Source organism: Hippocampus bargibanti, linkage group LG02, assembly GCF_051943395.1.
Source record: "Hippocampus bargibanti isolate YZ-2025 linkage group LG02, ASM5194339v1, whole genome shotgun sequence".
Lineage (NCBI taxonomy): Eukaryota > Metazoa > Chordata > Actinopteri > Syngnathiformes > Syngnathidae > Hippocampus > Hippocampus bargibanti.
The window spans coordinates 7432501-7446878 of record NC_142735.1 but is presented as its reverse complement, the minus strand read 5'-3'; the positions used below and the strand labels follow the sequence as shown (position 1 = coordinate 7446878).

At 39.1% G+C, this 14378-nt stretch overlaps 2 protein-coding genes across 5 annotated transcripts in view; both read right to left on the bottom strand.

The window, feature by feature from the left end:
* Positions 1 to 39: 39 nt before the first annotated feature.
* On the bottom strand, positions 40 to 13089 carry mapk9 (mitogen-activated protein kinase 9). Of its 3 annotated transcripts, none has more exons than XM_089023158.1 (11): positions 12873 to 13089; positions 8303 to 8432; positions 8126 to 8184; positions 7640 to 7787; positions 5627 to 5792; positions 5332 to 5403; positions 3863 to 4045; positions 3164 to 3288; positions 2996 to 3059; positions 1975 to 2046; positions 40 to 1893 (listed from the first exon to the last, which is right to left on the bottom strand). In XM_089023158.1, the coding sequence occupies exons 2-11, from the start codon at positions 8411 to 8413 to the stop codon at positions 1757 to 1759; spliced, it is 1137 nt and encodes a 378-aa protein (XP_088879284.1). In that variant the 5' UTR covers positions 8414 to 8432; positions 12873 to 13089; the 3' UTR covers positions 40 to 1756. The 3 variants fall into 3 exon arrangements, with proteins under 3 accessions (XP_088879284.1, XP_088879265.1, XP_088879275.1); XM_089023139.1 differs by lacking the exon at positions 12873 to 13089 and adding an exon at positions 9911 to 10056; XM_089023149.1 differs by lacking the exon at positions 12873 to 13089 and adding an exon at positions 9911 to 10056 and having other exon boundaries at positions 7649 to 7787.
* A 435-nt stretch (positions 13090 to 13524) lies between these two features.
* gfpt2 (glutamine-fructose-6-phosphate transaminase 2) overlaps positions 13525 to 14378 on the bottom strand; it is an 18849-nt gene continuing 17995 nt past the window's right edge. For both annotated transcript variants that reach the window (XM_089023116.1, XM_089023126.1), the window contains one exon: positions 13525 to 14378. This exon is cut by the window's right edge and continues 401 nt beyond it. The gene's annotated coding sequence lies outside the window, so the exon portion shown is untranslated.

Sequence of the window (14378 nt, the reverse complement as noted above, 5' to 3'; positions counted from 1 at the left end):
CTGCCCGAAGGAACTTCATCAAGAATAAAAACACAAAAAGATGCTGAATAGTACTTTATCTCTCCCTAGACACAATATTTCCTTTCCACTTTTGGGAAAGGCTTCAATGATGTAAAATGAATACCTCATGAGGAATATGAAAGGTACAGAAATGAAACCCACGCACGTTTGACAGTGAGCTGCATTAACCAAATACTTTCATAAGTGAAGACAGAATCCACCTTCACAGATATTTTCAGTGATAAATTGGGTGCAAGAATAGCATTTTTCAAACATTGATAAAACAATGTATCTTTTCAAACCCCTAAATGTGTTTTGGATTTTTTTTCTCTTACCGCAAAATGAAATCCTACTAAATTCTCCTGAAAATGGGCTAGTGAATGACGCTGCAACCTATGTGACTGCATGGGACAACCAAATAAAACGTGTTTAGAAGAGAAGAACACATTACAAATAATGCACAATGGGCAAAGGTGATCGGGCCAGTTCTCAAGTCCATCAAAGTATGAATGAGAGTGAACGGGTGCATTTTGAAACAAAGGCATAGAGTACTGCGTCACTGTTTTAGCCCTCAAGTGAGTCCATTTCTGCAGAAAGCTTCAAAGTCCATATTCAAATTAGTTTCCTGGTTGTTTGCCAGCCTCTGGTCTTTAATCCACATTCATCACCCAGGATGTTGTTAAATGTTGTTGTTGTTATGTTGTTAAACTAAAATACAGAAGCCCACTATCAAAGGATAATATAAAAGGATGCCGTGGAACAACATTTTCATAACCTGCGAAAAACAATACCAAAAGAAACCATAACATCCGTCGGTACATCATTCAGAACCAAAAAACATGAAGCAAGAACTTCAAAGAAGGTGTCTTCCTCATGAAAAGGCAATCGCTAAATTGAAGCTGAATTGACTATGTTTTTCTGTTCGTGGCCGAAGTTGTCACGGAATGGTATAGTTAGGGAGTTGCGTGTTGAGGGATTATTGATTGGCCCTCAACAAGTTCAACATTATGCAATAACAGAAAAAAAATAATGTCTTCTGACAATCCAATGCCCACCCTGTGTTTACAGGATGGAATGTTTCTGTTTGTACACATTATGTTAGATTGAAGAGTACCTTATGTAAAATAGTGGGTGATTGCAATAATATACATAGACACAGGCACGAGTTTTAAAGAAAACGCAGTTTGCAATTCATCCGTTCTACAACCACAATGCGTGTGTGCATCTTTACATAGAGTATATTACACAATGGAATAAAACAATGCAACCACAGCCTTGCCATGCTGTCAGGAATAAATACCCTACACAATTTCGGTCAATTCAATAACCGAGAGCGCACCGCCAGAAGATTGCAAGCCAGGGAGAGAATCGAGAGATCAACTTTTGGCTTTGTGGATCAGCACATAAACATCGACTTTAGGCTTTTGTTTGCTTAGGCGAAACATGCATGAGAACAGCTGTGGTATACAAGTTAATAACAGTAAACCTCTTGTTTCAACATATCTGCTACAAAAATAAAACTATTCAAATACATCTATTTTGAACCGACCACGATACGCGCACACCACTTGTGCTCGTGGTAAACCAATGCATGCATCATCCACCAAGTTAGAAAGGTAACGACTCGCATAGCACAAATTTTGATCAAAACTGGCTTAGAAGTGAAGAGGATACGAAGATCCAAACTATGAATGGTGAGAAAATTGACTTAATTGATGTGAGGATGGGGCGGGGGGCAGTGGAAGACAGGTTGCGTTCACTGACTGTCATCCAATGGCCCTGTGAATGTGTCGATGCTGCTGCTGTCTGTGTCCGAGGCCAGCGTGTGCTCCGTGGACATAGATGAAATGTCATTGGCCGAGGATGACTGCGAGGCCGAACTGGACACCGCATCTGAGACGTGACACATTGACGGAATGAGTCATGAGCGCAAATCAACGCACCTTGAAATGAATTGTCCCCATGGGATCATACCTGAGGAATCCTCTTTCATAACACCATTCTTGTTCCTTTCTTCCCAGTCTATAACCTCTTCATAAATGAGCTCTGGGTAATGACAAAAAAATTGGGATTTGGTCTTTACCATTTAAAAATGTGCCTGGTTCAATTATAAAATGCCCTGGGTCAATTAGACTTGTGCGTATACAGATATTTTTTAAGACTATGAGTCAGAGGTCTTTTGCAGCTTGGCCTGTCCTATGACATTTGAGTGCAGTAGGTACATATTAACATTAGAGCTCAAACAGGCACCCAATATCCACGTTCATTTATAATGTTATTTTTTATGCATTAGTGCCACCTTCTTTCCACCGGTGGTAATGCATTCAAAATATTCACCAACGTTTTATGTAAGTAATCATGAATTACCACTTGTGCTTCTTATCATTCATTCATTTTCCGAACCACTTTATCCACTTAAATGTAATTGTATTAAGTGTGTTGTAATTCAAATTAATTTAATAATATACATCCTGGTTTATACTCTATAGCTCTTTCACAAGAGCTGCATCTCTAAAAAAGCGCTGAAAAAAACATTTAACAAAATGCTAATGGAAATTAGGTTCATGAATAACAGTACAGATATTGGATTGACGGACAATTAAAATTAATTCATATGTTAAATCAAGTATTTAAAGCGTCTTAAGAAGTTACTGTACAAGCTGTATTTATAGATGATCAAATATGTGATGGAGGTAGTAATTGAATACCTACACATTTTTTGTTCTTTTTTTGCATTTGCACAGGAATTCCACCAAATGTTGCCATTTTTTCCTCCTGTTTTGGTCAAACCTGTAATGGATTGTGAGTAATATACTGAGCCCATATCTATGGGATCGGTTCCAGCTCACCCACAACCAGATGAAGATGGATGACTGAAAATGGTTTCACTTGAACCACATTATCTCATTCTCCCTGTTTATGTTTGTACTGTATATTTTTGACAAATACTCTCAAGCCATTTTGAACTGGTCCAGTAAAGTATAGTGTATCCTACCTTTCCACTGCTCGATGCTGTGTTCTCTCTCCTCCAGCTGCTTGTCCGAAATTTGAGGAGGAGGCTGAGGGATAAGAAAGCATGAAAAAAAAACCACAGTGAGGACACATGTAACGGTTGGACTGATGAAGAGCTCAATAATGAGGGTGGAAAAGGTGTGGGCCTCACCGCATCTGCCTCAGCGGGGTCATACCACATGTGAATGTAGGGATGATTGAGGGCTTCCTCCACCGAGATGCGACACTCCGGATCGATGACGAGCATTTTGGACAGCAAGTCTCGAGCTTGACTCGCTGTCGCAGCAACGTACAAACAGAATAGTTCCATCCATCTATTTTCCAGGTCGCTTTATCTTCATTAGGGTCGCGGGGGATGCTGGAGCCTATCCTAGCCATCTTCGGGCACTAGGCGAGGGACACCCTGAACCGTTTGCCAGCCAATCGCAGGGCTCAGAGACAACCATTTCGCGCTCACATTCAAACCTAGGGACAATTTAGAGTGTTCAATAAGCCTGCCATGTATGTTTTTGGAATGTGGGAGGGAAGCGGAGGGCCTGGAGAAAACCCATGTGGGCTCGCGTAGAACATGCACTCCACACAGGTAGGCCAGAGCGGGACTCAAACTCGTGACCTCTGCACTGGGAAACCGACATGCTAACTACTCAACTACCGGGCCGTCTAAATAGAATACTGTAGTTGCTATGGAAAATATAGCATAGCTTGTTTTGTGAATGTTCAATTGCATCAACATCGTCAAGACAAATAAAAAACAAAAACGTTTCAACATTGATGAAGACAGCAATCTCATAAAACATACAGTAAAACTAGATTGTTTGACAAGGTGTTTTCTATTGTGAGTGTGCCTTACTCTTGAGCTTGTCATGTTCTGAGTCCGAGGGAAAGGCCCAGTCGGGGAATAGCTCTGCAAAGCTGACACCAGGATACTGTGGCTTGTTCATCACGTAGTTTCTCACCGTCTCCATCAGACGGTTCATGAACTCCAGACTTGGTGTGCCCAGAACCTCAATTACTTTGTTCCACTGGTCAATATCTGGCCAAAATGCTCGTTAGGGAAAAGGGATACATACGGACAACAACATTTTGACCACTTGAACAACATAACGTTATCCAATGCAATCGTTTTTTTAAATTCGTATATACTGTATATATATGTTGTCAGAGAGGTCGTGCACTGTATGGGGGTAGTCAGAAATATTAGTAGCAACCCGCAAAAAGACAATGAGATGCTCAGCATCAATTATTATAAGCAAAACAATAAACAGTAAAATCAATACATCCTTAAGGGTATCAACCAAATTAAGGCTTGATTTGATTGTACGTGGTCATAAAGCCGTAAATGTTCGGTGTCGACTGTATGCGAGGAACAAGTAGAAGCAATGGAATCGCAAACTGGTACTGTTGAAACATTGATACACACAATAAATGTACTGAAACGTGGGACTATATCAACAAGGACTCAAAATGGGAAAAATTAATAACAATATATTGATAACAGCATATATAATTAAAATCGCTGAGAGAACGAAGGGGTTGAGACCAAACCAGTGATTGTTTACAAATCAAGTGTCCGTACAGTAGACTAACTATTTCACGAGGTGTACATAAAAGCTCTTGTCTAATTTAAAAACATATATAACAAAAGCAATTGATGAGATCTATCGAAGATAATTTGTTGGATGTAGAGTACTCAAAAGGTATTAATCTTAATTTTGAGTTGCATTGCAATTTTGTACAACAGGCATAGGGAATTCTGCTTCCACAAGAGCCATTTCTTGCATGTTTCAGATCTCTCCCTATTCCAATCTCCAATCTCATTTCAATTGATCGTATTAGTTTTAGACTTCTTTAGCGCTGATTGATAAGGCGATCGTGATGAGATGTCATTTAGGTTTCAGCCGAAACGAACGTATAATGTGTGATTCTGTGGCTGAGAACATGCAACTATGGAACTTGATGGAGACACAGAGGTGAATATGTACTGAGGGATCAAAGGCAGTCAAATCACTATTCTATCACTATCTATTTTTCTTCAATGGGAGATGACTATCATATGGCACCACACAACCTCCAAACACCCACCATATTACACAGTGTACTCCCACATTGGGCACGACTGTACATATAGTCAGTATATTTGGGATAGTTATTGGATGGATAGTTGTCTATTTGTAATATTTTTTTTCTTTTGTAATGTTTTTTTAATGTAAGTCCACTTTGTGGACAGCTTGTACACACGACTCAGCAATTTCTCCATGCTAAGGGTAAATAAGTGTGAAAATAAACTGTCATGCAATAGTGGCAAGCAGTGCAGGATACGGTCAGTGCCTTGGAAGATGACGCTACCTTTCACCATCTCTCCCATGATGCAACCCACAGACCAGATGTCCACTGTAAACATAGGTGATATTAATAGCTAGTCACATTTAACATCAAGTACAAATTATTCCAATTTAACATGCAGAGAGATGGAGAACTGGTTCTGAATATAAGGTAACACATAGATACTGAGTGTTGTATGCTTTTATATGTGATGCAAGTGTTTCATGTTGTGTTTCATGTTGCCTTTTGCGACAATTTTGAGCACGACTCTCCGATCTGATGACCTACTTACCATTCTCTTTATACTTCATGCCCAGAATGACTTCTGGTGCCCTGTAATATCTGGTCACCACATATGGTGTCATCATGAAGTTGGTGCATGCCGTCCTAGCCAAGCCAAAGTCCAAGATCTTCAGAGTGCAATCTGATTTCACCACAATGTTACTGGGCTTCAAGTCCTGACAGCACACAGGTGGAAATCTTACATCTTCTATCGACATAAGCAGACTATGTCATGGCGATTGTTTCTGTAAACACATCTGCTGGAAATATTTAGCATGTACTGTATTGTGATTATGTGTCATGGTCATACAAATTCTTAAAAATGTCAATTTTAAACTTGTGGATATCACAGAATAGAGTATTAAAATAAAATGACAAAAATGGCCCGCGCTCATGTTTAAGACACTAAAATGTGTAATTTAGCATATCAGAATCATCTTTATTGCCAAGTATGTAGGACACACAAGGAATTTGTTTCCGGTAGAACACGCTGCACTAGTATCGTTGTCAAAAAAACTGCTAAGTGGCACTATACAGTTCCATTTTGGCTACTGTTGAAAGAGTTCAAAGAGTTAATGGCTTGGGGGAAGAAGCTGTTTAAATGTCTGCTGGATTTGGTGCGCATGGATCGGTAGCGCCTGCCTGAGGGGAGTAGCTGGAAAAGGTGGTGGGCAGGGTGCGGAGGGTCCAGTAGGATTTTCCGCGCCCTAGTTTGGATTCTTGCAGTGTGCAAGTCCTCGAGAGTGGGTAGGGCGGTGCCAATGATTTTTTCCGCCGTCAACCAAGATGGCGCCGCGGATGGCAGCCTCGGTGACACGCTCCCTAGCATATCTAGCAATCCCTCATTTTTCACAGTTGATGTGGACCAGATCTCCCAAACAAAAGTAAAAACCAACATGGTCAGATTCCCCCACGCCTCACCAACACATGTAGAAGTTGTCATGTATGAGGGTACCAGCATGTTTAAAATGTGTAAAAGGTATTCATACTTTACACCTTTGATATAAAGAGATTACTTAAATCTTTAATTACCGTATAAAATGTTATACAATAATTAACATTCATCAATATTGCCTTCTGAGAGAGGCAAAGAGACTTGGTGGCATAGAAGGCAAATCTCACTTGACTCATGCAGGTTTTAGGTTCACTCAGAGACTCTTGTTGGAAAAGTTGATGGACAGTGTAGCTGAGGTTTTTAAATGGGAGAGAAACATGGTGATGTGTAGCGCCATGACATTCACTTTATCTAATTAGCTGAATTATATTTGAGGTTTCACTTGTATATGTTTTTTTTTTGTTTTGTTTTTTTAAGTGAAGAAAAAAAAAACATCATATTGAGCTGACAGTTTGTACACACGACTCAGCAATTTCTCCATGCTAAGAGAAAATAAGTGTGAAAAGAAACTGTCATGCAATGGTGGCAAGCAGTGCAGGATACGGTCAGTATTATTTCTGTAAACACATATGCTGGAAATATTTAGCATGTACTGTATTGTGATTATGTGTCATGGTCATACAAATTCTTAAAAATGTCAATTTTAAACTTGTGCCACTTCAGCCATCATCTGATCTGTGATTTCTTCCTTGTGACATATCGAAAAGAAAAGATGACCGGGTCAGGAAACCGTCAAAATAAGGTTGAGACTGTGATGATCTGCAGCCAATCAGCTCACTGGATAAATCCACTCGTGCTGTCATTGGTCATGACACACTTTGAATTAGTTCCCATGGCATGTACAGTTCAGTACATGGACGTACAACACCTCTGACGGGTTCCTGATGCAGGCAATCCTTTTGTGTGCTTCAACATGTCAGAACTTATTTTCCTGCAATATAGCTATATTTTTTTTCATTTATGTTTTATTGATGGATTTTAATGAAAAGTCTTTTGGAAAAACCCACAGAGCACCGAAACCGCAAAACAAGAAGCATGAAATGGTGACGAATTACTGTATAATTAACTCAATATTTTATGGATTATGCTGGTCATCTGAACAGTGTGTAAACATCAAGGAAAATTTACCAGCCATACCCTGTGAATGATACCAGCAGAGTGCAGATGTCTAATGCCACACAGGATCTGGTAAAGCAGATAAGACATTCTCTCATGGTCCAGATCCATGTGGATCACCTGGCAAAGGCTGGCATCCATCAGCTCCATCACCAGATAGCTGTTAGAAGAAGTAAGAAAAAGTATCAGTAATCCACATGAAATGGCAAAGCTTCTACACAAATTTAACTAAACACTAAAGCTAATTCAACAGTCAAAGTAATTTAACAGAATAAGCAATGGGTTCCTGCACATGTATAGAATTTGTTTTCGATTAATCAGGCATACTGTACATCTGATACAAAGTCATTGGTGAGTAAATTGAGGTGAAATCATCATTCTTACTTTAGTATACACTGTATATATTTTTGTGACATCTTTTTCAAGACTTGTTATAATGTGAAATTGGTTTATTGGTTGACTAAAGGTTGGCAACCACTGCTTCGAAGTACAACTCACAGATCTTGGAACTCCTCCAGGGACTTCTGAGGTGTGAATACGTTGATTAAACGGATAATCTGCATGAAGAGAGACATTACATCATATTGTGACACTTGTAACATTGTCTAGTCTTTCTTTGGATTTTTCAAAAGTTAAAATTCCAAATAGGCAACAGATGAGGTACGTAAGTCTTACATTTTTGTGGTTTACGCATTTCAGCAAAACCAGCTCCCTGTATGCACGTTTTGCATGAGTTTGGTTTTGGAAGGGCCGGCACAGCTTTTTCACTGCTACAGAGATGCCCATGACTGTATCTAGGGCAGAACTGGTTATGAAGAAAAGAGAATTTGTGTCATGGCCAACAGAGTTGTTTTTTTTTTCTTCTTCTTGCATCCAAGGTCTGTAACACTTTTATTGCCATTAAACTTTTAAAATGCCCAAAATGTACAACTACAACAATGAAATGTTCTTTGGAGAAGCACAATCCAGTACGATTTTGTGCAAACAAAGATTGAAAGAAGCTAAGCCAGAGAGTGCAAAACATGCCAATGGATGCGTTAACATGCACAATTGATTACACAATGATAATTGTTCACTTTCACGGTGCTGGTGCTGCCACTGCTTAGCAGGCACATACACATTAAAAGAACATCTTGATATCATCATTATCAACACAGCCAAAACAAGGCTACAATTACAATCATTGTATGGAGTTTGGTGGAGGACAAACTTTCTATGCAAACAGTTATATTGGATTCATGGTTTATATTTAAGGTAAGGTAAGCCAAATGGCTGTTTGGTTTAACAAACAAAACAAATCAAACAAATACATCAAATAAATAACTAAATAAATACATACATTAATAAATAAACAATCAGACAAAGAAACAAACAAACAAATCAACAATTAATCAAATAAATGAACGAATAAATAAATAAACGAGCAAACCACGTGATTTTATCAAATGTACCCATCAAACAGTTGAGCCATGATTGGACATTCGCTGAGCCCCTGAGCAACGGTGACAACAGTTTTTGTTGACAAAAAGTGGCAAAATGAGATGGAAGGATTTTGCTGTGAAATTAATCCTTCCACGCATCCAGCCAACCATAATTCACAATGCATAAAAGTAACATTACCAAAAAGCTGTGATAAAGTAGTGGCTGGGGCACATATGGCATACAGTATAACCCTTTAAGCTTTCTTTAAACAGGACAATTTAAAATCTTCTCTACTTCCTGGCCACAAACTATCATGTAGTTAATACTGTAGATACCAAAATAGTAGATGTACATGATGCAGTTACAATGTACAATGGAAACATTAACTTGTACACTTATTTCTTGATACTGTGGCCAGAGAGTATATATCCACTAACGATCCAATTCATTATTTAAGTGGGTTCAAGTTCTCCATACAGTAAAGTCTCGTTATATCGATATCGGATATATCGATAGTCCCGGTTATATCGATACTATTTCTATGCACGCACGGAGAAAATTACATGCAAACAGGGTCGGATATATCGATAGTCCCGGTTATATCGATATTTTTTCGGACTCCCTTGAATATCGATATAACGAGACTTTACTGTATTTCATTGAGGGGCTATAACTATCCATATTGAAAGCAGAAACAATTATTATTAGCTTTAAAATTAGGGGACCTTTAGGGAGCCTATGAAATAAAAAAGAAATAAAACAATCAGCCACACCTTGTTAGACGTTTTAATGAATAAATTACCACCGATGACATGCAGCATCCTTCTGTAAAGACTTTTCGAGAAGCGTAAGGCCACTCACCAAACAATACCTTGGGCCCCAGAGCCAATGGCACGGAGCTGTTGGTATCTATTGAGCACAGTGAAGGTGGAGTCCCCCACCTGAACACTGTAGAACTGACTTTCAGCCTCACTCATCTTGAGGGACAGTCAGACGCACCGGTACTGTATATGCAAAAAACACACACAACACTTGAGACCCTGCTATGAATCAATTAAAAAGTGCTAATTGTAAAAAATCAAAATGAAACCCACCAGGTATCATAATTTGACATGATAAATATATGAAGTGGGATGAAATGACAAAACCATATAAAGACATACACTGAAAATCCTCGCAGGCTACAGCTGAAAACAGAGTACAAGTACAAGATGACCATAATAAAATGCTATATACTACTAATGTATTGATTCATAGAAAGAGTTTGAATTAATATTTGGAATAGTTGAGGTTACCACGTTTGTGGGGCCCAGGATAACCAGTCTCGTTTCTCACCAGCACCTTGGGAATATTACCCACACAACTATGTAACTTCAAAGTTGATGATCAACAGACAAGTAAAATCAAGCCCAAATAAAAATGGCAAATACATTTTGAATGACATTGAAACTATAGAAAAAAGGTTTGCTTCATTTTGGCACCATACAAAATAAATCAAGATGAATCTTAACACTTTGGTATGCAAATGTGTTTTGGGCAATTTCAGGCATCAAACTTTGTGTGAGCAGTTAGGGAAAGACAGACCTCTTTGTGGTCCAGCCTGGCTGTGACCCTGTGCTTGGAGCAAGAGCAATGCTTACATAAGCTTGGTGTGAAAGAAACAGGGAGCCCCACTCTCAAATGCAAACACACAGAAGTGAACGTGACTCAGGAGTTTTCTCAGGTCCAATATGGGTGAGCCCCGACTTCATTAATGAAGGAATGGATAACCATTCCTACAGATGCACTACAATTTTGAAAAAGTCTTCCCAGAAGTGTGAAAAAGCCCAAACAACAACAATGACTTTATTTTGGCTTGGTGGAAGACTGATACAGGTTGCGTTCGTTTCTCACTTACTGCTTTTGTCTGATCATGCTTAAGAATCCAACAAAGCCAAGTTGTGAACTGTTGTCCATACATCCAATGTAGTCAAACAAAGTAAAATTCTCAGTTAAAGTCCTTTTCTTCAAGCCATGAATGACCACTTGAATGTATTCACAAAACTTATGTCAGCTTGCCTGTCGAGCTGTTTGAACATTGCACTGGGGCCCTACCTGGCCGATCACGCATCAATTAGTTTACACAATATGCCTTTCAGATACTCGACATTCAATGATTAATACACGTGTGCACACGTCACGCCAAAGTCTTTGGCAAGGCCATGAGAATTTCCCCATTACTTATGTTTGTGCCTCAAGACGATTATGCCCATGGTCAACTACTATCCAGATTAATTTTAGGCAAATTTTCCTCGATTTCCCAGAGGAATGTTCATGAAAATCCAGAATTTTGGGAAAATCGGATGGACTTTCATCACCTGTTTGTGACAAAACTCCAGGCAAAAAACACTTCTGAGGGAGAACATGAAATAAAGAGGGCAACTAACTTTAAGGATACAGTTAAACATTAAATGACCACCATTTTTATTCTTTACTCTATTTTTTTACATTGTACACAACTCATCTATTGTGCAATGATCTAATTCTAACATATATTTGTTTCATACAGTATTTTTGATGCATTTTTATGCTTTAGAAAACATTATGTCAGTTTTAAAAGAGTCTTGAAACGGATTAGCGCATTTACATGGACAATGCATCTCCACAACATCCACAGAAAATGTTGTCATTCAGAAATTTTCTCTGTAACCAAATAAATGTGTAAGTAGAAGTATCACTGTATAACAACACTATATGGCATCATTAATGGTTGTATAAATGTGTGAAAATGAGAGCTAGAACTCCTTGAACTTGATCCTGCCATGCAATCTTTTGTTCATACTGTGAGCCACTGTAGAAATAAAACATTATCCACAAAGCAGACACGTTTGTACCTCAATTAATGACAATCACTTGTTTGAGAAAATTCTCTTTTCTTTTACATTCAAAAACAAGTAGGTGAAATGTGGACCACAAACAACAACAACAACAAAAACACAACAGTGATTGACCTTTAACATGCAAACACTTTTCATTTATTTGCCCACCAACACACAACCAATAGACCCCCTGCAAATTCTCAGTTACATAAGCACATGATTTGGTTATGAGGCAAATGATATGATGCAGAGTGACCTTCACAGCACCATCATCCACTCCTCATGACTGCTGTCCGAGCTATGACCACAAGTCAAATTTTGGGGAGGGATGTGAGTTAGTGAGCCGAGTGGGTGATGCGATTAGCATTGCCTGAAGGCTCAACATCTCACATTCATGTTACTGCCCCACATGGGATGCTCTTTAAAATGCTTCGTGATGACCGAACCTCGTGCGTGTATGTTACTGTCCATTTATAAACGCAAGGCATTATTCAAATGCGTTTACAGGTTCAAACTTGCCTCCAAATTAATGTGGAAATGACCCACAGGAACAGTTGACTACTTGGAGCCGACTGTAGTGAAGCAGCAGCGCAGGAGGGGGTCCCGAAGGGGTGTTTTTGGGACTATCATGTGACATAACTGGGTGTATACCTGGCTGCTTTTAATCCCTAAACGCCGCGCGCCTGCTCTAAAATACACACACAAACAAGCCTACACGGAGTGTGAAGTCACGCGTGGATGACACACCGCGATCGCCGCAACACAGCTGGCCTTGAAGGCGGCTAAATACGGCCATTAATCGTCCCGAAAACAGACAGACGCTGAGGGGGCGGTATAAAAACGTCTTTTTATCAGCGGTCACAAAATTAATGTGGCCTACGCTGACCGTCAGTTTTCATGGACAATGCGGTAGTGGTGAAGCCGGGGAGTTGGAAGTCGATGCCGGTGGGTTCACGCAGCCTTACCGAGGGGGCGGAAGCACCGGAGAACGCTTGCCTTCGAGTTTCCAGGGCACTCCCGGGCATGGACAGAACGGAGAAGGCACCCTTTATGTTGTTCTGATACGTCCGAAAGTCGAAGAAAAAGTTTAGACAAAAGGCCGCTCGGACTGTCACGGCGCGGAGCTTCCGCAGCTGACCCTATCCCAACTCCAAGCTACAGCGCTGAGAGGAGGAGGCGACGTCACAGCAGGCGGCCAGAAGTTGCGTATGACGTCATCGCGCAAGGTGACGTCAATTCTGAGGAACTTGATTGGTTGAACGAGTTTAGATGGGCTAAAACGCTTTCACCCAATTTGTCAAGTTTATAATCTGATTTATAAATGCTAAAAATCTCTGGCCACAATACAGACGGGCAAAAAAGTAAGATATCACAATGTTTTCTTCAATGTTAATGTTTTGGTGGTGTTTTTTTTTGTTTTTGTTTTTATCTTTTCACCCTGCCACCCTCTTTCAAATTGCTGCAGTGGACTGCAAATGTCCCCATTGTGTGACTATTAAAGGCTTTCCGATTCTGATTCTAAATAAATAAAGTGACTAAGTGACACAAAGAGCCATCCTTTGTGTCACTTAATCGCTTTATTTATAGATGGATAGATAACTTCAGGATCAAACTACAGTACTTTGAAATTATTTTTATTGAGAAATAAAATATGCGTTTTTGAATACTTAATCAAGGCATTGATTGGTTAATCACAGTTATATATGTGAAACGACAAGGTATGAAAAAAAATCAGATGCAAATATAGATCAAATCCCCTTTTTATGTTCCTAAATTATAAATCAGATAAATATAGAATACCATCATTTGTTATAAACCCATACAAATAACTCAAAAACTGAAAAATAAACACTGTGATAAAAGGAATGTAATATTGATCAGTTATTTCTTTTCTGGATGACTCCTTCTATACTACAAATGCAATTACAATGATGCACTTAGCTACAAAGTGCATGATTGTTTATTCCGCAAAGTCTTAGTGAAATAAACTGGGTGTGCTGCAATTTCAATGTTAACATGAAAGTAATATTTGCAAACAATGCTATTCTGTTAAACACAAGCAACAGAATCATCCTCAAATGACAATAAACACGAAGCAGAATATCACACGGGTAAAATCAAGTCAGAATGTGAAAAGTATATTTTTTTCATAGGCCCTGTTAAAAAATATAATAAGAAATATTAAAACCTATAAGGTACACTAATTGCACTCATGTACAGTACAGCATACAGATGATTTCTGGAGATCTTTGGAATGACTTCAGTAACTATTCAATTTCATTGGATATAAATTAAGCAAGAAAGAAAGTTTAAAAAAAAATCTCAGTCACAATTGCGTCCTTTCATAATTCGTACTTTCATTATTATGCCTCTTAAAATGTTTGGCTCATCTCGTGTTAAGAAAAAGGCACAGTATGCTACTATACATACAAGGCTTCAACAGGCACAGGACTGGAGCTCCCTCATCAGTG